Source organism: Siphateles boraxobius, unplaced genomic scaffold, assembly GCF_051911475.1.
Source record: "Siphateles boraxobius isolate OS27281-9 unplaced genomic scaffold, OSU_SipBor_1 5, whole genome shotgun sequence".
NCBI classification, from domain to species: Eukaryota; Metazoa; Chordata; class Actinopteri; order Cypriniformes; family Leuciscidae; genus Siphateles; species Siphateles boraxobius.
In genome coordinates this window covers 6,118,471-6,145,730 of record NW_027509141.1, presented here as the reverse complement: position 1 = coordinate 6,145,730, position 27,260 = coordinate 6,118,471, and the positions used below count along the sequence as shown (strand labels likewise).

Here is a 27,260-nt window from a genome sequence, read left to right as displayed (position 1 = left end):
AAAAAGTCGAAATTATGAGGGAAAAAATCATAATTATGAAAAAGAAAGTTCATTTCTAGTTTAATTTCATAATTCTGTTTTAGTACGTCATAACTATTACTTGGTAAATTTGAAATTTTAGCTCATAAATGACTGTCATAATGTACTTAATGTCATAATTTCGACTTTTTAAATCATTATTATATTACGGAGTTCCACAGAAGTCGTGCTGATTGGAATGAAAACTGTCAATAAAAGTTAAATCTCTTGTAATGAGTGTTGTTTTATTTCTCACCACTGGATAGTAAAAACATGTTTTGCCTTTACTTATGAGTCATTTCACGATCATCTCTAAGTAGCAATAGTGACTTTAGCACCATGAATATAAATAAACCCACATGGTTTGATCTCTCATCGCCGGCGCGCCGGAAGTTGTCCAGTGTAGCCACATGTCATATCCGTGCGTCGTGCGCGCTCACCGTTGAGCTCACGGAGGATTGAACATCTGAACCACAAACATGGTAAAATAAATATTCCTCTTCATCTAAAGTCTTTTTAATGATCTCTCGTGTATTAGAATAGAAAGTAGCTTTCTTTATCAACATGAACACATCTGTTTTAAAACAGCGGAACTTTATCCTGCACCGCTGACGCAAAGATTTAAAAACAGACATTAATCAGATTCTTTTAGGCTTATTAATTATATATATACACACACACAAACACACAGTATTTTGTGATATATTGCTGCTAGTTTTTCAAATGAATCTTCAGCTTATGATATCTGACAAAGAGCTGCATTTGTATATGATTATAAATGTTATATCATGAATATGTGAGAAATTAAGATTGTTGTTTTCTGTTTCCAGGCTCGAAACGCAGAAAAGGCCATGTGAGTGTGTCTTCTGACATATTATGTCTATTAATGCTTTACTTAATCAATTCATTCAGAGAAACATAGTTCACCGACTGAATGCTCATCTATATGTTATTATATGTCCCTAATGTGCAGAAATACTTTTAATGTTATTATTCTATCACAATTTAACACCAACTCTCAAATTGATAAATGAACTCTATTATTTTTGGGGAAAAAATTTATATGTAAAAGTGCAAATTCTTGGAATCATCTACTGTCTTTTTTTGTTGTAGATTATAATTCTTATGTAATTTCTTTGTTGGGCTCAACAAAAAGAAAAAAGTAATCTTTGTAATGTCAAAAATACTCCTATTGTTTAAAACAATTTTTATTTTATATATATTTATTAAATTCTTTTTTGTTTTATTCTCGTTGATACAATTTTGTGTAAATTGTTTTGGCACCAATTAAGGTGTGTATGTATATATAGATCAGCACTTATAGCATACTTTTTCATGAGATAATTATATTTCCCTAACTGACTTTTTTTATATATTTCAAAAGTGAAAAACTGTAGAAGAAAGCTGAATGTTTTTACAAAAATCTTTTATAAATCTTTCATGAAGATTGAAGATTCTATAAATTAATTTCATAAAGTTCTATTTAAAGAAGCATATATACTGTATTCAAAAGTTTGGGGTCAGAAAGAATTAAAAAAATGAAATTAATACTTTCATTAATCAAGGATGCATAATATTGATCAAAAGTGACAGTAAATACATTTAAAATGCTGCAAAAGATTCTATTTCAAATAAATGCTGTTCTTTATAACTTTCTATTCATCAAAGAATCCTGGAAAATTAAATGTATCAGTTTCCACAAAAATATGAACTGTTTTCAACACTGATAATAATCATAAATGTTTCTTGAGAATCAAATCATCATATTATAGTGATTTCTGAAGGATCATGTGACACTGAAGACTGGAGTAATGATGCTGAAAATCAGCTTTGATCACAGGAATAAATTACACTTTACTATATATTCACATAGAAAAGCTGATTTAAATTTTAATAGTATTTCACTGTTTACTGTATTTTTGATTAAATAAATTCAGCTTTGGTGAGCAGAAGAGACTTTCACATACATGCATGCATAAATCTTTCGAACTCTAGTGTATGTATATATAAATGTGTGTGTGTGTTCGCAGGACGGCTCTGGCCAGGTTTCGTCAGGCGCAGCTGGAAGAGGGAAAAGTGAAGGTGGGTTTAATCTTGATACTGACGTGACGAACACATCGGTAATGCTGGTGCTCTCCTGGTCATGTGACGTGTGTTCTCCTGATCATGTGACGTGTGTTCTTCTGGTCATGTGACGTGTGTTCTTCTGGTCATGTGACGTGTGTTCTCCTGATCATGTGACGTGTGTTCTCCTGATCATGTGACGTGTGTTCTCCTGATCATGTGACGTGTGTTCTCCTGATCATGTGACGTGTGTTCTCCTGATCATGTGATGTCTTCACAGGAGAGAAGACCTTTCCTGGCGTCGGAGTGTAACGAGTTACCCAAAGCTGAGAAGTGGAGGAGACAGGTCAGGAGTCACATCCGGCTCGTATATGTGTGCTGTGCTTACGCAGAAATGAAAATTAGCAAATGATTTAGTCACCCTCAACTCATCCTAGTGTATATGACTTTCTTCTTTCAGACGAACACAGTTATATTAAATATGTCCTGGCTCTTACATCTCATGGACAGATGCACTTTTATGGACTTCAAAACTGAAACGTTCCTTCACTGCCATTATAAAGCTTAGAAGAGCCGTTGCCTTTAATATTGTCTTGAAAGAAGAAACTCATATACACCTCATATACACTCATATAAACTCATATACACCTAGGATGACTTCAGGAAGAGTAAATCCTGGGCTAATGTTCAGTTTTGTGTGAACTCTGAATGTGTGTTTCTCCTCCATTCCAGATCATCAGCGAGATTTCCAAGAAGGTTGCGCAGATTCAGAACGGTGAGAGCGAGGCGCGTGTGTGTGTGTGTGAGTGAGAGAGAAGAGAGAGAGCGAGGCGTGTGTGGGTATGTGTGTGTGAGAGAGACGAGAGAGAGCGAGGTGTGTGTGTGTGTGTGTGTGTGTGTGTGTGTGTGTGTGTGTGTGTGTGTGTGTGTGTGTGTGTGTGTGTGTGTGTGTGTGTGTGTGTGTGTGTGTGTGTGTGTGTGTGTGTGTGTGTGTGTGTGTGTGTGTGTGTGTGTGTGTGTGTGTGTGTGTGTGTGTGTGTGTGTGTGTGTGTGTGTGTGTGTGTGTGTGTGTGTGTGTGTGTGTGTGTGTGTGTGTGACGAGAGCAACGAGATGTGTGTTTTACTGACTGAGATCTGACCGTCTTCCTCAGCCGGTCTGGGCGAGTTTAAGATCCGCGACCTCAACGATGAGATCAACAAACTGCTGCGGGAGAAAGGACACTGGGAAGTGCGGATCAAGGAGCTCGGGGGGCCGGACTATCGGGTGAGTCAGTGATGATGCGTTTCCTGCTGATGGAGACGTAAGGCATGATCTCAGTGTTGCTCCAGTGCAATGATGCGCACTGAGACCGTCACATATCATACAGCGCTGTTGCGGTGATCGAGTTTCCCTTGCGGTAATGTTGAGTGGCTCAGCGCGATACGCAGTTTTATTTTTTTTATTTGTTGCTGTATAAATAAGTGTTACGATGTGGTCAGCATGCACAAAAATGAGGCGTTGAAACAGGAAGTGAAGTTAACAGAAGACAATGTCAAAATAAGGATCCAAAGAACAGAACATAAACCGGACAATAAGCTCGTTAGGATATTTTTATATGTATAACAAACGCGTTCAAAAACGCTGATTCGTTAACCCTCTGGGGTCGGCAAACTCGCCGGCGCGAGGTGTCAGCTGATCTCATTATCGTTATCTCAGCTCATTATTCTGCTAATGTGACACGCCCACGGAGAGCGCGCGCTATTCAAACGCAAATGATCTTAAGCGACACATGTAAACGTGTCAACGCCCCTCATAAACGCGATATCACAACAAGTGTAATCATCAGATTAATGTACTATGTCGTCTTGCGAGGCTGTGACTGTGAGGAATAATCCTGGGACATTTACTTCAGAACATTGCTGGTTTATTTTCATTTCAAGGAGCGACGGTTTTAGCCGATAATTGTGAATAGTAAGATTTTTATTCTTGTGCTTTGTTCTAATCGCGATATGGAATAGTGTCTGTAAACGAAAAAAGACTGTTTAAATTTTAATCACGTTTCTGTGTGTGAATGAATTAACGGCACAGATGGGCGCTGTTGTTTATGTTTACTATGTTACAGATGAAATATGAAAGACACATTTCGTAGTTTTGGATTGATTATAACGTTTTTATTCTAAAATATCAAATAAGCTTTTGTTATCCAGTTTCTGCTCATATGTAAATATATAGTATGTTTTGTCAAAAATAAACTCATCAACTAATATGTTATTATAGTGTTTGTTCCAATGTAAGCTATATCAAACTAATGAATCCTTAACTTTAAAATATGTATGATAAAATGTATTGGCCTACTTTTAAAAAGAATACTTTATAAGAAATTTTTGGAAAAAGACAATTTTCTTTTCAAGATGTTTCCAACTCTAACTTTGAACAAATTCGGTAGAGTGGCCCATATAGCCTGTTTGAATTTGTTTCCAGGTATGACTATGTACTAAAAATGTGCTTTTGACTTTCATTTATATTTGGATTATATATATACACTGCTGTTCAAAAGTTTGGGGTCGGTGTGATTTTTAATGTTTTTAAAATAAGTCACTTATGCTCACCAATAATGTGTTTATTTCATTAAAAATACAATAAAAAACATTAATATTGTAAAATATTATTACTATTTAAAATAACAGTTTTCGATTTTAATATATTTTAAAATATAATTTATTCCTGTGATCAAAGCTGAATTTTCAGCAGTTTTTCAGTCTTCAGTGTCTCATGATCCTTCAGAGATCAGTATAATATGCTGATTTGATGCTCAAGAAACATTTATGATTATTATCAGTGTTGAAATCAGTTATTTACATTTTTATTTCAGGATTCTTTGATGAATAGAAAGTTCAAAAGAACGGCATTTATCTGAAATTGAATCTTTTGTGTGTGTTCGTGAAAGAGGGATCAGGTCGGCGAGTAGGGCTGTCACTTTTGTGAAAAAATCCTGTTCGATTTTTGAGACATATGTGTTCATTGAATCGATTGTAAAATCGATTTTTCCATGTCTAACGACGTTTCCATTTTCAACACCAAATATTGGCAAATCCACGGACAACTAACAGGCATTAGGACGAACGTAAAGAGGGCGCTTGAGACGCGCACAAGTCAGCAATATTTCTGATGATTTATTGGCGTGAAGTTTTTTGCACAATGACAAACAGGAGTGCAGCATTCAAGGATTGAAATTAACACCCGCCAAATTCGGATAAAATGAACCTTGGCGGGTAACGCTGTCATATCACGAGCCAATTTGGCATGTTTCTATGTTTACCCACTTTGCTGGGGAAGTTCGTGTAAGCCAAATCTGCGTGGATTTAGCGCAAATACGCAACTCGTGAGTCCTCGTGATATATTAAATACAGCGTATTGCGCAGAATCTGCGCATTTCTGGCTTGCTTGAACACACACGTCACTAAGCAACAAATTAGGGCACCCTTGTTCACTTGCACTGAAGTAATAGCGAATATTAAAAAGCATTTGGTTAACAGAAAAGAAATTGTTATTTTCCAACATCCTACATGTTCTGTGTACTGTATTGATCTGTCTATCTAAAAAAACATTTTTGGTTAAAAAAAAAGGCAGTTAAAATCGATTCTCTATTTTCATTTTCGAAACTTGTGTTGGTTGGTCCGATCGATTGTGCAATCGATTTTCGAACGTAAAGTGACAGCCCTATCGGCGAGCGCTGTCTGAAACGCCTGAAACATTTTTTGAATGTGTGAATTGACAAGACAAAACACATCCAAATGATAAACTTTCACTCTATGATGGTTGTTAAACACATTTACTGAATAAAACAAAAACCTCATGTGACTACCTCAGCGTCAGCTGTGATTGGATAACTGGAGTAACAGTGGACCAATCACATCGCAGCATCTCTAATGTTGGTTTGGTGTTTCTGAAACAGAAGTTTTATTACTGATATTATGAGCCAATTTCCCAAAAGGAAAAAGAGCCCGATTGCAGTGTTATCACTGATATCTTGTCAACTTGTGTGTGTGTGTGTGTGTGTAACAGAGAGTGGGGCCGAGGATGTTGGATCACGAGGGTAAAGAGGTCCCGGGAAACAGAGGATACAAATATTTCGGCGCCGCAAAAGACTTGCCTGGAGTCCGAGAGCTGTTCGAAAGCGAGCGTAAGTGCAGTCACTGATCCAGGCCCAGGGTCTCGTTTATCAGAACAGGCCGAACACACACGTGAACACACACTCCACGGCAGAATGTGTACGTACATCTGAACACGCACTCCACGGGAGAATGTGTACGTACATCTGGGGTCTCATTTATTGAACTGTGCGTAGGATCTTTACTAGAAATGTGCGTGTGCCCGAAAGGCAAAAATGGCGTACTCCAAAAAAATATTCATACTTATAAAACCATGCGTACGGACGAACCTGCGCAGAATTTGCTTTATAAATCCCAGTCAGAGGAAGATTGTGCGCACATGCGTCTCCTCCCCGAAACAACCATATATGAGCTTACAACGCCTAGTTTTACTATGCACATCCTCATCTGCATATCATTTGCATATGATTATTCATCCATGTGATAACATGTGTAACAGTACAAGACATTAGGAAAATATGAAATACGGATGTGCCGTCACATTACATTAATAAAAATCATTAGTAGCCTATCCTTGCCTTGTTTTTGAAGAAATAAATCAAATAGTATAAAATACATTTCATAATACAATTCAAAATACATTTTTTCCAACTGGCCAAATAGTATTTTTAATCGAGTTATGTTTTTAATGGAAACAGATAGGCCTTTGTTGTGCATTATTTCCACGCACATATTTTCTCAGACAATCTGCTATTATCATAAGCAATTATCTCAGTAGTTAAAACATTAAAACACAGCATGCCAGAGGAAAAGTATTTAAAAGCATTGCATCCACTACAAATATTTCTATTGATTTGAATATACATTTTTTTGTAACGTCTCAGTAATGATTTCAAGTAGTTTAAGTGTCATATTTAATCTAAATGTTTACATCAGAAGTAAAACAAAGTTTAAATAATTCTTTTATTTATTTAAACTGCTATTGTGAACATGCACTGTATTTATGATTAGGACTTGTAATGAAGATTTACGGCTATATATGCGTCAGTTTCACTAAATGGTCCAACGTGCTCGCTGGCGCGGACATTTAAGAAGGGATGGATGTTTGCTTCTTAGTGATGGGCTTGGTGAGTGAAATTATATTTGTATTATCTTTCTGTATATGTATAATTTTCTTTAGATTTTCTGTCTAAAAGTTACTAAAAAGACATTTAACTCCAGCTCACCATGCGTCGGAAGTGGCGTACGCCTCTTTCAGGGCCTGTTTTGTGCGTACGCAACGTTTATAAATGAGGCCCCTGAACACACACTCGACGGGAGTGTGTACGTACATCTGATCCTGCGTACGAACATCTGGAGACGATCAGTTTAACGGAACTGATGGAGGAAAAACACTTTAATATCCATTATGACTTTGAGTCATCACTACAGAGAAGTTACAAAAAATGTTATATTCTAATAAATAGAAATATTTGATGCTGTGTTTTAATGTTTGCTTCGCGCATGATTATAGCAGAATTCATGGTCTGAGGAAATGTATACACACAAATAATGATCAATAATGCACAACAAGGTCTATCTGTTTCCATTAAAAATATAAAGCAATTAAAAACACTATTTGGCCACTGAAATGTATTTTATACTATTTGATTTATTTATTCAAAAACAAGGCAAGGATAGGCTACTAAATTATTTTTAGCACATCATGTGACGCATATCTCATATTTTCCTAATGTCTTGTACCGTTAAACATGGGATCACGTGGATGAATATAGATATGCAGATGAGGATCATACGCAGTTTTATAAACGAGACCCGATGAATGGCTGGTTCTGTGTGTGATGTATGTGTTGTATCTGAGAGTTACGGATGTCTCTGATGACGTCAGTGTGTTTTATGTACCGGGATCATGTGATCATCTTTGGTCTGTTTCAGCCGTTCCGCCGCCCAGGAAAACCCGTGCGGAGCTGATGAAGGACATCGACGCCGAGTATTATGGGTATAGAGATGAAGACGATGGTGTTTTAGTGCCACTGGAACAGGAGTATGAGAAGCAAGGTGAGGCACGATCCCACTAAACGCCAGTGGTCGATCGATATATTGGCATTTTTAAAATATCGGCATCGGCTGATAAGTTTTTCTGATTGGTCGATGTGTTGGAGGTGGGACTTTTATTTTGCCGGGCAGCGCTGAGAACGGCAGCGCTCACTCACATTCTCCGTCTTCATTAGTTTACGATCTCTGTCACTCATATCTAATAATTTGTTAGACAGAACTGGTAAACAAAGAAAGTAAATGGTATGTGAAAAAGTAAAGCGTTTGCTTTTATATTATTTGTAACAGAAAAGGCAAACAATCAGGCTAAAATACTTTCTCATTTACCGTCAACATTCAGCAAACGCGCATCTACATCATGTAAACAAATCTCTGAATATCTAATAAACATTTAATTTCACAAACTTTGCAAATTTAATGGAATCCAGCTGTGATATCTTGTGAAGTGTGCATTTGTAGCCGATATAAACGTGTTCCTGCGAGTGACGGTCGGTAAACAGAATGTTCAGTGAATGTGAACAGAAGATCAGCTTCACATGAGATCATCGAAACACTTTAAATCCTTCATAATAAAATATGCTGTGCTATATCCAGTTGCCCACTGTCATATTCATATCGGTTTCACCGTGTGCTCTATGTAAAATTAGCGTTACCGTGTCTTTATTTGAAAAATATGCTTACCAGTGCGCACGAAATTACCAGATTACTGAGTGCCGTTAAAGTGTTTACTTCTTTTTTATTCATATATTTTTAAACAATTACTTTATTTGTGAAAAATAGTGTTATAAGATTGCAGATTCAAGAAGTTGCCATCTTAAGTATAAGTATGTTTATTTTAAAGATTTGTTTTCTAATTTATTTCTAATTGATTAAATATGGGTTAAAATACATATAAAGTATATATTTATATAAATCTATATATTTATATAAACATCGGCCACCCGGCTCTCTAAGATATCGGCATCGGCCATCAAAAACCAGTATCGGTCGACCGCCACTAAACGCTAGAAACGCACAGTAAATCGGTCGCTGTTTGTACACTTGATGTTTTAAATTAATTATGGGAATCTGATTAGAAGCTGAAAATGTTTTCTCATATTTTTTGACTGAATGATTTCTTTAAATAACTCATACATTTAAGCATTAAGCAGACCCTTTTATCAAAAGTTACTTTGAGGACTTACGCTCTTCCTCAAAGTCTTGATGTTGTTTCAGGCTCTACTAGAACAGGTTTTCCTGCTTGAATGTTGATTATTTTCCTCATATTCTCCATTGTTGCGGCTCCTCTCTTCCCAGTCTGTCAGTAACGCTCTGTTTACTTCCTGTCTCTATGAAGCCCCTCCTTCTGAAAAGCACACTGTGCTTTGATTGGTCGGCTGGATCAGTGTGTTGTGATTGATCGAGCGCTTCGAGTGTATTTTCCTGATCAAAAAGCAACATTACACACTAAACACAGATGTCGTAGAAATTCGAATGTATTCGAATACATTACTTGATATTCGATAACCGTTCAAATTTGATTTTTCTCAAAAGTGACAGCCCTAACACACACCCCAGGCAGGCTCCACACACGGCAACAAACACACTGGGCTAACCCGCACCACGAAACATAACAAACTGGTCAAGCCAATAACCGACAAGAAGGTTTTTGGGGGGTTAGTGCGCGGATGAGGAGGAGGAAATATTTTATCGGATCTGCCTTTCGTTTACACGGCGCCGTCGTTTTTGGGGCTTAAAAAGTAAAAAAGTGAAACCACCCCCCAGAGTGGAAGTCATAAAAACGCTCCACACACACCCCCAGGCAGGCTCCACACACACCCCCAGGCAGGCTCCACACACACCCCCAGGCAGGCTCCACACACACCCCCAGGCAGGCTCCACACACACCCCCAGGCAGGCTCCACACACACCCCCAGGCAGGCTCCACACACACCCCCAGGCAGGCTCCACACACACCCCCAGGCAGGCTCCACACACACCCCCAGGCAGGCTCCACACACACCCCCAGGCAGGCTCCACACACACCCCCAGGCAGGCTCCACACACACCCCCAGGCAGGCTCCACACACACCCCCAGGCAGGCTCCACACACACCCCCAGGCAGGCTCCACACACACCCCCAGGCAGGCTCCACACACACCCCCAGGCAGGCTCCACACACACCCCCAGGCAGGCTCCACACACACCCCCAGGCAGGCTCCACACACACCCCCAGGCAGGCTCCACACACACCCCCAGGCAGGCTCCACACACACCCCCAGGCAGGCTCCACACACACCCCCAGGCAGGCTCCACACACACCCCCAGGCAGGCTCCACACACACCCCCAGGCAGGCTCCACACACACCCCCAGGCAGGCTCCACACACACCCCCAGGCAGGCTCCACACACATCCCCAGGCAGGCTCCACACACACCCCCAGGCAAGCTCCACACACACCCCCAGGCAGGCTCCACACACACCCCCATGCAGGCTCCACACACGGCAACACAAACACACTGGGCTAACCCGTACCACGAAACATAACAAACTGGTCCAGCCAATAACCGACATGAGGGTTTTTGGGTCGGGGTTTGGGGGGGGTCAGTGCGCGGATGAGGAGGAGGTAGAGTCTAGCTAGCCTCCGTTTGTTTGACAATAGGCCCTGTTTACACGAGAATGTTCGCGGGTGAAAACGTAAAAATATTTTATCGGATCTGCCTTTCGTTTACACTGCGACAGCGTTTTTGGGGCTTAAAAACGCCAAAAAGTGAAACCACTCCCCAGAGTGGAAGTCATAAAAATGCTCCACCGTCGTGTTCCCGTCTAACGGGTAAAAACGCAAATCTGCGCACTGGCTCTCGTCGCGTACCCGTTTACATCACAGGCATGCGCCAGTACAGGAAAATAACCACCAACATGTCGGATTATTTCCATACGTCGGACCTTCAAGTTGCCCTAGCGGCTGATAAACGTACAAGAGTCTTTTTGTTTTGATTTCGCGCTACTAGGGAGAGAAGTAGAACGAAGGTTGTACGCAGACACGAGGACTTGGTGTTGTTGTGTGGCAGTGCTTCACATCGCCCCCTAGCCGCCTGGAGTGCATACTACATCGAATTTCACACACTTTTGCGTCACCATATGCACGCAGATTTCCCCCCATAACGCTCGTCTAAACGCAGAATAAAAAGTGATAAAGCAACGCCACTTTTGCGTTTTCTCTTCAGATCGTTTCCGTGTAAACATAACCTTAAACGTCATCAAGAAGTGACATCACCCAACATCGCTTAGAGCAAGTTGTTACGTCCATGTGAAGTTCGAGTCCAAGTTCCCCGACTTTAGTGTCAGAGCTGTCAAAGTTTACATGTAAATCTGAGATTTATTATGCGTTTATCTAATATAACAGTCCAAAAACATGGAACTTATAGTTTTTAATCATCATAACACACTCGTTCCGTTTTGTGTGATTTTTAACAATCTCAAGTGTCTCTCATATGCACCAGTGTAATTTAGATTTTTATTGAAGTTTTTTTCAAATAAGTTTTTATTTTTATTTTTCATGTTCATTTTAGTTTAATTTTTAGTAATTTTATAATGTGCTATTGTCATTTTATTACTTTTTTCTTTTAAAATATTGCTATTTAGGTTTAAATTATTTTTATTTGAGTTTTAGTTTTATTTATTTCCAGTTAATCATTTTAGTTTTGCAACTTAAATATTAGAATTGTCTCCTTGACTGTAATAAGCTTAAGTTTTTCAGCAAATATCCCACCCCAAATATCTGTAATATATTAATTAAAAGAAATGCTTTTAATAGTTTGTTAACAATAATAACCCTGATATCAGTATATGATAGAAAAGCCTCTTTATGAGTTGCTTAATGATGATGCATGTAATGAAAGTAGAATCATAATTAATGATCTGCAGTGAATTACTGCGTCTTTATACATGTTAGATTGTGAGGACAGCCGTTTTATTATTGAATTATTATTATTTAGTAGTTTCAGCGCTTCAGACTGTGTGTTGTAGATTAGCCGAGCAGCACGAGACCCACTTCATTCAGGTGTGTGTGTGTGTGTGTTCGTGTTCGCTGTGCAACAAGCGTGGCATTGTGTGCTGATAGCATTTTCTGACATGTGTTTCTCATTTGTGTGTTAACTGAATGCCTGACATGCGGCTGCAGGTTTGATGCGACTCATGAGAAGCGTAACGCGCACCGGACCGTCCAGTGACCTGAAGTCACATGACCACTGCATTCCAGCTCGACCGCGAGGCTGATTAAGATGAATGCATTGTTCACGTCTGCGTTATTTCTACAGTACTGATGCATTCAAAGCAGCTTCACAGGACATTAATGATGCAGACAGAATTTATTTAAACACAATGTTTAAAGAGTGGTATAATGCCCTGTTCACATCATATAAAATAAGTATCTGATGTCCCCAGCTGAAGTTTAGCTCAAAATACCCCACAGATATTTTTATATAGCATGTTAAAATTGCCACTTTTTGAGGCTGAGCAGAAACTTCTTCTCTCTGTCCCTTTAAATGCAAATGAGCTGCTGGTCCTGGCACAGGGGGCGGAGCTTCAACAACTTGAAGTGACAACACTTTTTGAATGGTTAGCTGATGAATTTATGTATCTGATGTGGAGTTATCTTCTAGTCCTTGATTAGCATATCTTGTCATGATGGGCAAATCTATAAATTGAGGTCCCGGGGCGAGGTTTATGTAAATTTTATGGTTAGTGATGTCATTTACCCGGGAGGAATGTTGTGTAGTCCCTACCAGCCGTTTGTTGTAGTGCTTAAAAAGAGATTTTTGTAAAATAAAATATCTCTCTTTGCTTTGAACTTTGAGCGCTGTAACTTTGCAGATTTTGTTTATGCTCAAACAGCAACATTACACACTAGCTAAAGTTAGAAAAGTGAAATCATAATCAACCACCCCTTTAATTGTAAATCCTGTGTTTCCATCCCGCAGTCAAAGCTGAATTCTGCTTATCGATTACAATTCTAATTTTGATTCCAATAAGGTATAAAAAAACTTAAATATTCACATTTAGTCTTAGTGCAAAACATTTAATTGTAGCTGAATATCATGATCAAAAATCATCAGGAACTTACACAAGGAACGTTTGCCTGTGGTTTAATTAAAGACAAGTAAACACTCAGTAATTAAAAGAAAATGTAAAAAAAAATTGCCATCGCAACAATTAGATACAACTGAACAAAGATACGATTGAAATAAACAGTGTTTTAAGATTTTCAGGTTCAGAAACTGTAATCAAATGTAAAATAACTGCACTGTATAAATAAAATGCATTACAAATATAGTTAGTAAAGTTATTCAGTGAAGAACGAGTGAATTTTCTCTTGTCTTGTGTTGTTTGATTAGTGTTATAATAGAGATGGCAGCAGGAATATTAGTGCTGTCACTTTAAGACTCGTCCAATAGTTCCACACGCCTGCAGCTCTGAGAACAGCAAGTCGGCTCTCGCATTAATGTTTTAAAATCACATTAAAATCAGTTCTTCTGTGAGCGAGCTCTGGATGTGTGTGTGCAGCACTGAAAACAGCGAGTTGGCTCGCGCTTTAATTGTTTAAAGTCATATTGAAATGCTCACAAAGGAATCGATAGAGGAATCGAAATTTAAATTTTATAACAAGTATTCAATTCCAGAAATGGAATAGATTTTCGATGCCCGACCCTAATCTTCACAGGAAATTAATGACGCAAACAGAATTCAGTTAAACATGATGTTAAAGTGTGTGTGTGTGCCGCAGTGATAGCCGAGGCGGTGGAGAAGTGGAGAGCAGAGAGAGAGTCTCGAGTATCCGCAGAAGGAGTGAAGGAGCCGGAGGAGGAGGAGGAGGAGGAGGAACACCTCTACACTGTCAGAGATGAAGAGGTGAACATCATCTCTCTCTCCGAGCCGCTCTCCTTACTGCAGATCCCCTAACTCTCCTGTCTTACAGCAGTCTGATGATGAGGCGGGACAGCCGATGGAGGGAGAAGATGCGCAGGCGTTCTTCGCTCATGTTCCCGTTCCCTCGCAGAAGGAGGTGTGTCTCGCTTCAGTTCACGAGTCTGATGTCCTTAACGGAGCCTAGCTAGAGTTGTGTTCAGTGTTGGGGAAGTTCACTTTCTACTTGAACTAGTTCAGTTCACAAATTTTAAAATTAACTAGTTCAGTTCATAGTTCATACTTTACAATTTCTAACTAGTTCATGGTTCTTTTTTCCATATGTTCCATATTTAATTTTAAAAATTATTGCCACAGCCCATATAGAACCACAGACAGCAATTATTTTATTGGCAGAGAAAGTTTGCACAGAAATGTAAGATTTTTCCCATCCTCACCAACCTCGTCATAAAACTCCTTTAAATTATCATACGATCCTCTTTGCTGCTTCTGGTGTTTGATGACGCATGCGGCGGTGCGACACTGGTGCTGGTGTTGCCAGATTGGGTGTTTTCCCGCTACATATTAAAGGGATAGTTCACCCAAAAATGAAAGCTCTGTCAGTAATTACTCTCCATCATGTTGCTCAACCCCGTAAGACCTTCGTTCATCTTCGCAACACAAATTAAGATATAATCTGAGAGCTGGATCACTCCTCCATAGGCTTCTAAGGGATTGACACTTGCCAGCCCCGAAAAGTTATTAAAGATATCGTTAAAATAGTCCAAGTGACTACAGTGGCTCAATCTTAAGTTTATCAAGCGACGAGAATACTTTTTGTGCGCAAAAAATAAATAACTACTTTATTTCGATTAATCATTTCCTGCTCTGTGGGCCTCGAGTGAGTTCTTTAGTGTAACAGCGTAGAGCTTCTGTGTTGTACGTCACACGCATCACACACATGACCAGCGTCGGCCAATAGTGAGCCTACGTGTGACGTAGCTCTACGCCATTACACTACGTTAACTGACTCGAGGCCCACAGAGAAGGAAATTAATAGTTGAAATAGTCGTTATTTTTGTTTGTTTTTGAGCACAAAAAGTATTCTCGTCGCTTGATAAACTTAAGATTGAGCCACTGTAGTCACTTGGACTATTTTACGATGTCTTTAATAACTTTTTGGGGCTGGCAAGTTCAATCCCTCAAGAAGCTTATGGAGGAGTGATCCAGCTCTCAGATTTGATCAAAAATATGTTAATTTGTGTTCCGAAGATGAACGAAGGTCATACGGGGTTGAACAACATGAGGGAGAGTAATTACTGACAGAGTTTACATTTTTGGGTGAACTATCCCTTTAAGGCCTGTTTATGATCATTTAATTTTTCATTGTAGCTTTCAAATCGTGGCCAGTTTGAAATCCACCTATTTTAATTACATTTTAGGATATTGCATTAAAAAATGCTGGAAAGAAACATCAAGATGCGCTTAAACTTTTATTATCCAGTGAGAAGAAACGCGGGTAGTGGAAGCATATTTAACAAATAACACTTAGGCTGTGATTGGATAACTGGAGTAAAGCAGTGGACCAATGGCGTCGCAGCATCTCTAATGTTGGTTTGGTGTTTCTGAAAGTCGAAGTGTGTGATCAGAATGATTGGGTTTAATTCCCTCCAGAAGTGTCTCACACACACGAGTGTGTTCCCGAACGCTAGAGAACATGACAGCTTTTATTGGGTATCGTCTGACGCTATGACACTTGTTTATGATGGAGGGAAAAACAGACACATTACAGAAACTTAGTTTTATTACTTTGAGCCAATTTCCCTAGAAAAGACTATTCTGTGTGGATGTGTTTGGAAACGCTGCTTTCTCACACGTTAAGTTCGCATCTTTGCATGGAAACACAGCTAATGATACTAAAACACTGATCCATGAAACATTTGAGTTGTGTAAACATTTAATAACATGTTATCAGTCGTGATGAAGTTGATAACCTGTTGTTGTGTGTGTCAGATTGAGGAAGCCCTGGTGAGACGAAAGAAGATGGAGCTTCTGCAGAAATACGCCAGCGAGAGTCTGATGGCCCAGAGTGAAGAAGCCAAAACTCTGCTGGGGTTATAGTGGACCTGAACACCTGATGATCTGAACACCTGAAGACCTGAACACCTGATGATCTGATGATGAACTCCAGTGCTGACACACAGCCGCTGGCTTTAAAGGACTAGCTCACTTCTAATGTACCTTATAAAAATCCTGATACTTTATTCTCCTCCATGTTAACCAAGATGTTCAGGTGTTTCTTTCTTCAGTGGAAAAGAAATGAAGGTTTTTGAGGAAAACACTCCAGGATTTTCTCCATATAGTGACTTCAATGGAGTCCAACGGGTCGAAGGTCCAAATGTGAGTTTCAGTGCAGCTTCAAAGTCTCGACACGATCCAGCCGAGGAATAAGAGTCTGATCTAGACAAACCAGCGGACATTTATAACAAAATAAACATGTTTAACCACTAATGATCATCTTGCACTAGCTGTGATGTGACACATAATATTTTAATATTATTACGTAATCACGTTGAAAGGTCAAGCGTGACGTAGGCGGAAGTGCAGATCTAGTGTTTACAAAGCAAATGTGCAAAGACTAAGCCAAACACCATTTACAAAATAAATAAAAGGTAAAAGATGTCAAACGATTTTAAAGTTGGAGGAGAAAATGAGAGAGTTTATCACTCTACTCTACATTTCTCAACCGGAACACGTGTGACCTTACAATGTGCTTACATAATGTGTGTAGTCGTGGACGTGCAAGACCAGCATTAGTGAAGTCACTATATGGAGAAAATCCTGGAGTGTGTTCCTCAAAAACATTCATGTCTTTCTTTCTTTCTTCAGTGGAAAAGAAATGAACATGTTGGATGATGTGCGGGAGAGTTAATTATCAGGAGATTTTAGTTCTGAAGTGAACTACTCCTTTAAATGATAACTGACCATTGTTTAATCACACCTGCTTCACATTAAACCGTTGTGTTTGAAGAGGTTCTGGTTATGTATCTTATAAATGTCAAATGTGCTTGACTTCACATGGTCAGAATGATGCTTATGAACTGTACAGTTAATATTAAATCATTTAGGAGTTTAATTATTAATCTGTTTGTTTCATGTAGACAATACTTTAGACAATATTGTCATTACACAGTAATCATGTCAAATGGTGTATTACATGCAAGGATAAACTAGGGCTTTTTTCCAAATGCAAAAACAACTTAATTCATCCTTCATTTGTTCAACATCTTAAAGGACAAAAGTACAAAAATCTCTGTAAATATTTTGTATACTGTTCACTTTGCCTTCTTGGACAAGTAAACTTTTTTTTTTTTACCAAACTCTTTATACTATGAATATGCTTTGTGTGTAAATGTGTGGAGTATTAACTCGCAGAAAACATTCATACCTTACGTTGAGAGTGTGATGAGACACGGTTCGGTTCATGTGACCAGCCAGAGATAAGCCAGTCACATGGTCAGGACTCAAATTTAATATCCAATTCACCCACGATGCCCTGCTTCTGCAGTGGATGTAATGCAGGTCTTGTGTCTTTTTTATTATCTTATCTAGAGAGTTTTTTAAAGATTTACGTTTAACTGGGTGTTATGACAAGAGTTGCTGTTTGTACATGTTTAGGCTATATAAAATAATAAACACATTAGTAATAGTAGTACTAATTCAATAACTGCATGACTAGGTTGGTCATGTGATGTTCATTGAGAGCGGCTTTTTCTAGAAGACTACATTTTAATGAGATTTCTCTGATCATTGCTGCTATGTAAAATACTGAAGGCCCATTTAAAGTAACTTTTTTTCATTCATTCATTTATTTTTGGACAGGGAAAATGCAAAATATACATTAACCTTAGAAAGGAGAGATTCATTTTACCAGGTTGTAGCACTTGTGCTAATTTCCACCTGTAGTCCCTGGGCAGGCTGATGTCAACAAATACACATTAATAATACTTTTATCCCAAAAACAACATAAAAAAAAACATTCATAATAGACTCACATACACATGTATACATTATGTAAACATGTTTTTTTTTTTTTTTGAAAGTTTCCATTTCTTGGCCCGATGTGATTTTTTTTTTTTACAATTTACCAATATGTGGTCAACTCTGTTGGCAACTTTTTCCATTGTCTGATGGCCACACATGACGAAACTGAGCTGCCGAGAGCTGTTTTACACTGAGGAATCCTACACTCGTCCCGAACAGTCGACCGAGTGACTCTTGAGGTAATTTCTGAGCTCAGTGAAATAAACGTTTTTTAACGGAGGGGCTGCGATACCATTTATTATTAGGGTGACCACCATCAAACAAACCAAATGTGGGACGATTACTAAGTTTGTGTGGGACATGTTACCAACACTAAAACATAACCTGAAACTGTTATAATGTCTATTTAACTTAATAAAAACATTTGTATTCTGCATTTCAGCTGATAAAAATACTTTGTATTTTGGTATAAAAAATTTGGTATAATGGTATAAAAAATCACAATGTAACATTACATCTTTATTTTACGTGTAATTTAAATTTAACATCACTGAGCAAGGCAGTGGGCGTCATGCAGATCTGATCAAGTCCAACTAAAATCCAACAAAATTAATAATATGAACAAATAAAATATAAAACAACATGAAATTAGTTAATTGGCAGTCATATATATTAAGAATATATTACACCAAAAGCTTTCCTATTTAAAAAAAAGATGTGAATTAAAACAACCACAGCAGGCAACAACTTGATAAATTCTGTTGAATTAAAATTTTTATTTACCGAATTATCCATTTGTTTTCTGTCAGAAACACATGGAACTAATCACCGCTCCACATTTTGATTGACGGCCGTCACAACCCTATAATGACCGTGTTTACTCCTGTGATTTTTAACTATTGGATAGGGTTTTAAAAACGGCTGTTGTATTTGTAGACGAAGCCCTGCTATATTTGAAAACTACAGCGCAAAAAGAATAAATAAAATGCTTTCTTAAAAAGGCAAAAGAACGCATGGACGTTTTCTTAATATTATAATTAAAAACAAACAGACTGATGACAATGCGGGAAATTTTCTCAATATGCGCGCGCGGGACAAGGGCTGAAAATGCTGTGCGGTGACGCAGAGCGGGACGGGTGCTCACCCATTTATTATCTTAAACAAAAGACAGATGTTTGAATATATAATTATGTTTTCAAAACCTATTATACTATGTTTTTTTGAGAATATGACAATGGTGAAATAACCGAGATTTCTTGTCATGAACCTTAAAGACCTTTTATACAATGATTCCAGGGGCCTTAATGCTGTTTTACATGCCTGTGACAAACTCGTCATGCAATATCGAAAGTGCGGAACTATCATCGCATTTAGATATAAATTGGATGCATCTGTGGTCAAAGTGTTCCTAATATATCTAAAATGTGCTATGTTAATTTTCAGCGTGTTTGTAATCGTTTTAATATGTTTTTTAAAATTTAAATTTGGGTCAAGAATGACTCCTAAATATTTAATTTGGTCAACCCTTAAAATTTCCTCTCCCTCAATAATGATTTTTGATTCAGTTTTACATAATTAGAACTTACGACGGTTTGTGAAAAACAGAAACCATTTTGTCAACATTCAAAGTTAAATGAGAATTTTTTAACCAAATGGAAATCTTTTTCATTTCCTCAGTTAACTTTCAGGCAACATCCTCAACAGTTTTACCATGAATATACACCACTGTGTCATCAGCATACATTATCATTTTAGCATTAATACACACAGACGGAAAATCATTAATATAAAGGGAAAACAACAAGGGCCCTAATATTGAGCCCTGTGGCACACCCATAGTGCATGCTCGTAAGGGAGATGCTACATTATACACATTGCTGCCTAGCACTGAGAAAAGATTTAATCCAATTGATTGTTCTTAAACTAATAGAGAAATGTGTTAATTTATCTATCAGTAGTTCATGGTTTACTGTATCGAAAGCCTTACGCATGTCAAGAAAGACCGCCCCTACAACTCCTCCGCTATCTACACTTGATTTTATTTCCTCTATTTAATAGCAGCATGCTGTCTCCGTTGAGTATCGTTTTCTGAAACCAAACTGGAGAGGATGTAATGCAGCATTGTAATTAAGATGTTCCTCTAACTGTGATACAACTACTTTTTCAAAGACTTTGGAGATAGTGGGAAGAATGCTTATAGGTTGATAATTTGAGACCTGGAGCTTGTCTCCTGACTTGTGTATAGGCTTTACTATTGCTGTTTTCAAAGCTGTAGGGAAGATACTTTCATTTATAGACTGATTTATTTATCTTGGAACTAAAATATTACAACTATAATACTAAAATATTATAACAAGTTACTTATAACTTGGAACTAAAATATTTCCTCACATCTTAATTTATCAGAAATGTATGTTGTTTTTATTAATTAAACAGAAATTATCTTTCAGGAGAACATTAGAGGCGCAGTAAGCGATTTCTGAGAAATTATGTTGATATTTGAAATCACCAGAACAAACACGCCCTTTACCCAAAAGACCACACCCCTATCTCGATAGCCCCGCCCCCAAATAGACCATTTCACATTTCCGGGTTTCTCAGAAGCGAAAGTCGTCATAGAACTTTCATAGCGGGAATGAGACAATACATTAAATATATTTTTTTGTGTTCACATTTGCTTTAATAGAAAAAGAAATATTGTCATAGTTGGGTAAATTTTATTTTTAATACTTAAATACATTAAATATATTTATTATGTTCCAATTTGCTCTAATAGCAAAAGAAAAACTCCACAATTCGTTCGGGTCACATGACGTCACTGTAGCTTTGCGCCGCCATATTGATGACCGACGGTCTCAGTAATGCCTGCAATATGTTGTGCAGTTGGCTGCAACAACAGCCGAAAGAGGAACCCCGAACTGGTATTTTATTCTATACCAAAAGAAAAGGATAGAAGAAATGTATCATATTGTATCATGTCTCATATTGTATCATGTCTCATCTTTCTGTGCGCACACACCCGACCCAAAGCGTGTAGCCATAGACTCCTATACAGCGCGCGATTAATGAATTGAGCTCTGTTTCGTGTCTGAATGGACAAATACACACAACGTTATGTTTAAATGTCCGTTTTGGAGAGTATTCACGTAAAATATGTCGGTTATGTCTTAAACAGAGTTGTCATCCAGTCTCTTTGGTAGAGAGAGAAAGACAGAGAGACGAGGAAAACAAACAAGCATGCAAATGGAAATTATCGCGGCCAGAAAAATTATCGTGCTCATTTTTTTTATCGTGCGATTAATTGATTTATTGACTATCGCAACAGACCTAATCCAGATTAATGACAGCTAGCCATGAGCCGTGGCTAACAGCCGGCAAGCTACCAGCTGAGCCACTTAGCTAGCTAACAACTCGCTACCTAGTCAGCAAACTACCACCAAATTCATTTGAATTTTTTTTGTATAATACCTAATGTTACACTCCCCATGATTAAATATAAATCCTTGGTGGCCAAGGACCGCACTTTTACGTCTTTTACCCATCCAGCAACAGCTTATTGATACGCGTCTATACTCTTGAAAGCCTTCAAGCGATCCCCACTGTATGGGGAGGGGTTATGCACAAGTTAAATATATATATCATGGAAGGCAAATTGGGGCAAGTCTAGGGCAGATAATAAAGGACAAAAGAAAACTGGGGTAACAAATAAGGATCGGAGCCTAAAATTTAAATGTTATCAATGTATCTCTGTCTTTCTCTCTCATTCAGATGGGCAGTTTGGGCGGCCATATATGCATCACATATATACATCACATAAATAGAGAGATTGATAACGGCCGTCAGAGGAAAGACGTCACTCCCACAGCCGCTGAATTAGAAACATCCTCACAGCAGCGGTAACTAGTTTGTTGTAACTTGACGCAAAAGTGTTATAAATGTACATACATTTTTTCTATGAAAATAAAAAAAACTGCAGGATTTATGATGTTGATGACCGTTAAAAGGCGTCTTCTTAGTCTGTGAAAAGGTTCCATTCACGTATGCGCTATATAACAAGTCAAGTCAAGTCAAGTCAAATATATTTATATAGCGCTTTTCACAATACAGATTGTATCAAAGCTGCTTCACAGTATCAATCAAAACAACTTAACAATGTTTGTTTATTACTGGAAAAAAAGACATCCAAGTTTGGTAGAGCTAATCAATGGTATGATTGGTTAATTAATTTGAATATCCCCAACTGAGCAAGCCAAAGGCAACAGTGGCAAGGAACCGAAAAACTCCATCCAGTGACCTAATGGTGTCCTAACACCCCATCAAATGACCCAATGGAGAAAAAAAAACCTTGGGAGAACCCAGGCTCAGTCGGGGGCCAGTTCTCCTCTGGCGTTTATGAACTAGAGGCCGAATTTACAGTAACTGTAAGATAAAAATTTATATGAATGCCTGGCTAAATAGATGCGTCTTCAGTCTAGTTTTAAACTGGGAGAGAGAGTCTGAGCTACGAACAATATCAGGAAGGCTATTCCAGAGCTTCGGAGCTAAATGTGAAAATGCTCTGCCTCCTTTGGTGGATCTGGATATCCTAGGAATGACCAGAAGCCTTGAATCTAGTGATCTTAAAGAGTGCGATGGATTGTAAGGCGATAGAAGATCCGTTAAATAGACTGGAGCTAAACCATTTAGAGCTTTATAAGTCAAAAGCAATATCTTGTATTTAATACGGAACTTTATAGGTAACCAATGAAGTGATGATAAAATCGGTGTTATATGATCATATTTTCTTGATCTAGTAAGAACTCTAGCAGCTGTATTTTGCACTAACTGTAGCTTGTTTATTGAGGATGCAGGACAGCCAGCTAATAAAGCATTACAGTAATCTAGTCTCGAGGTCATGAATGCATGAACTAACTTTTCTGCATCAGAGACTGATAGCATATTACGTAGCTTAGCAATGTTTCTAAGTTGGAAAAAGGCTGTTTTTGTAACATATGAAATATGCTTTTCAAAAGACAGGTTGGGGTCTAGTATAACACCCAGGTCTTTTACTGTAGCGGATAAAGTAACAGGGCATCCTACTATGTTAGCGTCGTGCTGTGAAGGGTTTTGTGGACGGTTTTTAGAACCGATAAGTATTACCTCTGTCTTGTCTGGATTTAATAAAAGAAAATTACGCGTCATCCAATCTTTTATATCATTAACACAATCTGTCAATTTGGATAATTTAGCGTATTCATCTGGCCGTGATGAAATATATATTTGAGTGTCATCAGCATAACAATGGAAACTAATTCCATGTTTCCTTAGAATATTACCAAGTGGCAGCATATATATTGAGAATAATAAAGGGCCTAACACAGGTCCCTGCGGCACTCCATAGTTTGCCGAAGTTATAATCGATTTTTCTCCATTTAAGTAGACGAAATGGTAGCGGTCAGATAAGTATGACCTGAACCAGCTTAATGCTTGTCCTTGAACACCAGTGTAATTTTGTAGTCGATCTAAGAGTATTGTTGTCACAGATTTTCAGGAACGAACCCAATTGCAGACAGTTTGCTGACACACAAGGTTTATTGATAACAAAAAGGGAAAACAAAACCCCACAAGGGAGGAAAAACAGCACAGGCAAAGCAAAAGACTAACAACAATAGACTAAGACTTAAACATAAAACTTCACAGGAACAAAATAACTATAACAAGAAAACTTCTTTGTTTAGACAGAACTCAAGACAATGTACTCACAAGTATTACCGTGTGTGGATACGCACACAATCAATCACAATGAACCAGCACAGGACAGCAAACACAAGGGGATAATATAGGGAACACTAATGACAAAGACAGGTGAAGCTGACTAGACAAGGACAGGTGAAACTGACTAGACAATAATGACGAGACGAGGATAACAAGGGGGCGGGGTGACGTGACGAGACAACACAAGCACATGGCTCAAAACACAAGACCATGTGCTTGCACACAAAACATGATTCTGTCATGATCCTGCCTCAAGACTAGAGAAAATCAAGGACACGAGGGCAGAATCATGACAATTGTGTGATCTATAGTATCGAACGCAGCACTAAGATCAAGTAAAACTAGTACTGTGATACAGCCTTGGTCCGAAGCTAAAAGTAAATCATTTGTGATTCTAACAAGGGCAGTTTCAGTGCTATGATGTGGCCTGAATCCAGACTGAAACTTTTCATAGATGTCGTTTTCTTGCAAAAAAGAGCCGAGTTGAGCAGCCACAACTTTTTCTAATATTTTTGACATAAATGGAAGATTCGAAATGGGTCTGTAATTTGCTAGGTTATTTGGATCTAATTGTGGTTTCTTAATAAGAGGTTTTATAACTGCCAGCTTGAACGTTCTTGGAACATGACCTAAAGATAAAGATGAGTTAATAATATTGAGAAGAGGCTCTTCCACTAACACAGGCTCCTCCCCCTAATGTGTGCACACGCCCCTTACTGCTGATTGGCTGAGGTGTGTTTTGGTGCTCAGAAATCGCTCACTGCACCTTTAAAGAGCATCGTTCACACGTAACAAATAGACATATTAATAGAGGTCACACAGTCACTATCCACTATAGTTGGCTGCCACATCCCACTGTCGCCTTCTCTTTGCTTGCTGGGGGACCTCACAATAATCACTGATAAAACTATAAACTCTAAAATACTCCTTATAGCTCTAACCATCGCCAAGAAAACTATCCTCATGAACTGGAAAACTAGAAATAAATTACACATTAACATTTGGAAAAATCTTATTACAGACTTCATTGCAGTGGAATACGCATCTCCCCTTCATAACTACGCATCTGAAACTGACCTCTGCCATCCAACACTTTCTGACCTCTTACAGCTATGAATCCTATCTCTGTTTTCAACTCCTACTCCTCCCACCCTCTTAATCAACCCACGAATATTAATGCATTTTAGTTGTTGGAACTTGTTTGTCATCATTGTTATTACTATCTTTACTGTTATTGTTTTAGTTACTATTTTCACTTTTATTTTTTCATTGTTGTAATTGCTGTTGTTGCTGTCTTTTGCTTTCAGCATTGCGGTCGCCACTGCCACCATCATTGTCATTTATTATTAATATTATTATTATCATAATTATTATCATTAATCTTGCCATTGTCAATGCTGTATTGGAATTAAGTATCATTGTCATCACTACTGCAATAACTCCCCCCTTATCTCTTCATGGGCTTTTAATGCAACACAACATAGAATAGAAAAAAAAAAAAGGAATATGTATGGAAAACCTAACAAACACCAAGGCAGGCAAGACAGGCGAGAAGTGGTTTCAACGGGACAGCATCTCTGTCCCAATTTGAGACACTCTCGCACTGTACTCCCTCTTTTAATGCACCTTAGACATTGCACATAACAAAAAAAAAAAAAAAAAAAAAAAATATTAGGAAAAGATAGGGACTGATGAGATGTGGGGGAAGGTTATCTTATATCTTATATCATCTTTTTGTGCAGGATTGACAATGGCAATTGTTACATAGGAGGTAGGATGGAAATAAAAATCGACCAACACAATATTGGCAGTGTGGTGGTAGTGGGGAGTAGGGTGGTGATGGTAATGACAATGGTAATAGATAATAAATGGTTACTTTGTTTACGCATACACACACATGCACATACCCACACTCACACCCGCTCACATACACACTTAGATCAAACACTTAAATCACTTTTATGTCACTTCTAGAATTATGGATTTACAAGATTGCTCACTGCTGCACTATGTTGGTTTGTATGTATGTTTGACTGTAAAAAAAAAAAAAAATTACATATGAATAAAGCAAAATAAACCTCATTAATATAATCATTACAAAAATTCTCATATTGTTTTAAGAATCCGTTACATTTTTATTACTAGTTAAATAAAAAGATTTGAGAAAACAAACGAGTCAAAACCTCAAATTAAAAATGTGAGAGTGCAGGAAGTATGCCTGAAATAGTTTATGGATAAATAAATTTACCAAACAAAATAATAATAATAAAAAATTGGATATTCATTAGACTTGTTGGAAGTGTCAGTATAATTTAAATTAAAAGAATGGGCATTTTTTTATTTTGATTGAATGCCAGTCACATACAAATAATAAACATGACAATAATCCAACATATAGTGTACAAATATTAATGTATTTATGTTGTTTATTGACCCTATATGTGCGGTTGACGTCACTGGTAGCCCACTTTCACATCGGCCTTGTTTCCATTCATAATCACCATATTATTCCAATCAAGATATTTTACTTTCAAGTAAACATTTATAGTCCTTCATTATTTCTGTGAATTCTAATGCGAACGCCTTCTTATCTGCAAATGACGTTACGCTCTAGGCACTTTTATTTTTTTTATTGAATACAAAATCTGATTACAACAGAATGGCACAAAACAGTTATTATACAAAGACAAAACAGGCGTGAAGGGCTCAACACAAATAAAGATATATCCAAATAAAATAAAACACTATTTAAATAATAAATTAGGAAAAGAAAGAGAAAAAGAAACTTAAAACGGATTATACGATACTAACAGGTTATACTATTGTATGGCACATTGATTTTCTATTTTAGTGAGGGCATCTATTTTTACGCGGCACCTTCTCCGCGTCGCGTCGCCGCGTTCAGTCAGTGCGATAGACATCACGTCTGTCGCGTCGCGTCACGGAGAGAGCGTTTTCAATTAGAGCGTCAAAAACATAGACTGTCAAAAAGGTTGGGCAGTTCTTTATGCAAATGTAAGCGAAAAACGCGGTCGGCAGCCAATCGCTGTGAGGTTCGGGATGTGACGTCTGTCTCGAGAGTTTAAATATATGAAGATTGTGCCGGAGAAAGAATCTGTGACTCATCTATTTTTTATTGTATATATTAAAAAATGTTTTGGTTGGATGTTTCAAATTTCATTTCTAGGTTGTTGGAAACATGTTTACATATTGATCTGTATGATGTAGGCTAGTATTTTTTTTGTGCAGGACAATGTTGATTCCAAAAGTACGATGCTTCCTTATACAACTTTTTATTTTACTTGGAAAATATCACATTCATGTGAAAAAATGGACTAAAGCTAAGCCAA

The 27,260-nt window shown here is 37.9% G+C and overlaps 1 protein-coding gene across 2 annotated transcripts; it reads left to right on the top strand.

Annotated features, from left to right (window-relative positions):
* Positions 1–386: 386 nt before the first annotated feature.
* On the top strand, positions 387–17,492 carry isy1 (ISY1 spliceosome associated protein). Of its 2 annotated transcripts, none has more exons than XM_077202649.1 (11): positions 387–500; positions 849–871; positions 2,049–2,100; positions 2,363–2,428; positions 2,815–2,857; positions 3,234–3,346; positions 6,128–6,245; positions 8,110–8,232; positions 13,994–14,118; positions 14,189–14,272; positions 16,126–17,492. In XM_077202649.1, exons 1-11 carry the CDS (start codon positions 498–500, stop codon positions 16,231–16,233), a joined length of 858 nt encoding a protein of 285 aa, XP_077058764.1. In that variant the 5' UTR covers positions 387–497; the 3' UTR covers positions 16,234–17,492. The 2 variants fall into 2 exon arrangements, with proteins under 2 accessions (XP_077058764.1, XP_077058763.1); XM_077202648.1 differs by having other exon boundaries at positions 388–500; positions 14,186–14,272.
* The last annotated feature ends 9,768 nt before the right edge of the window (positions 17,493–27,260 follow it).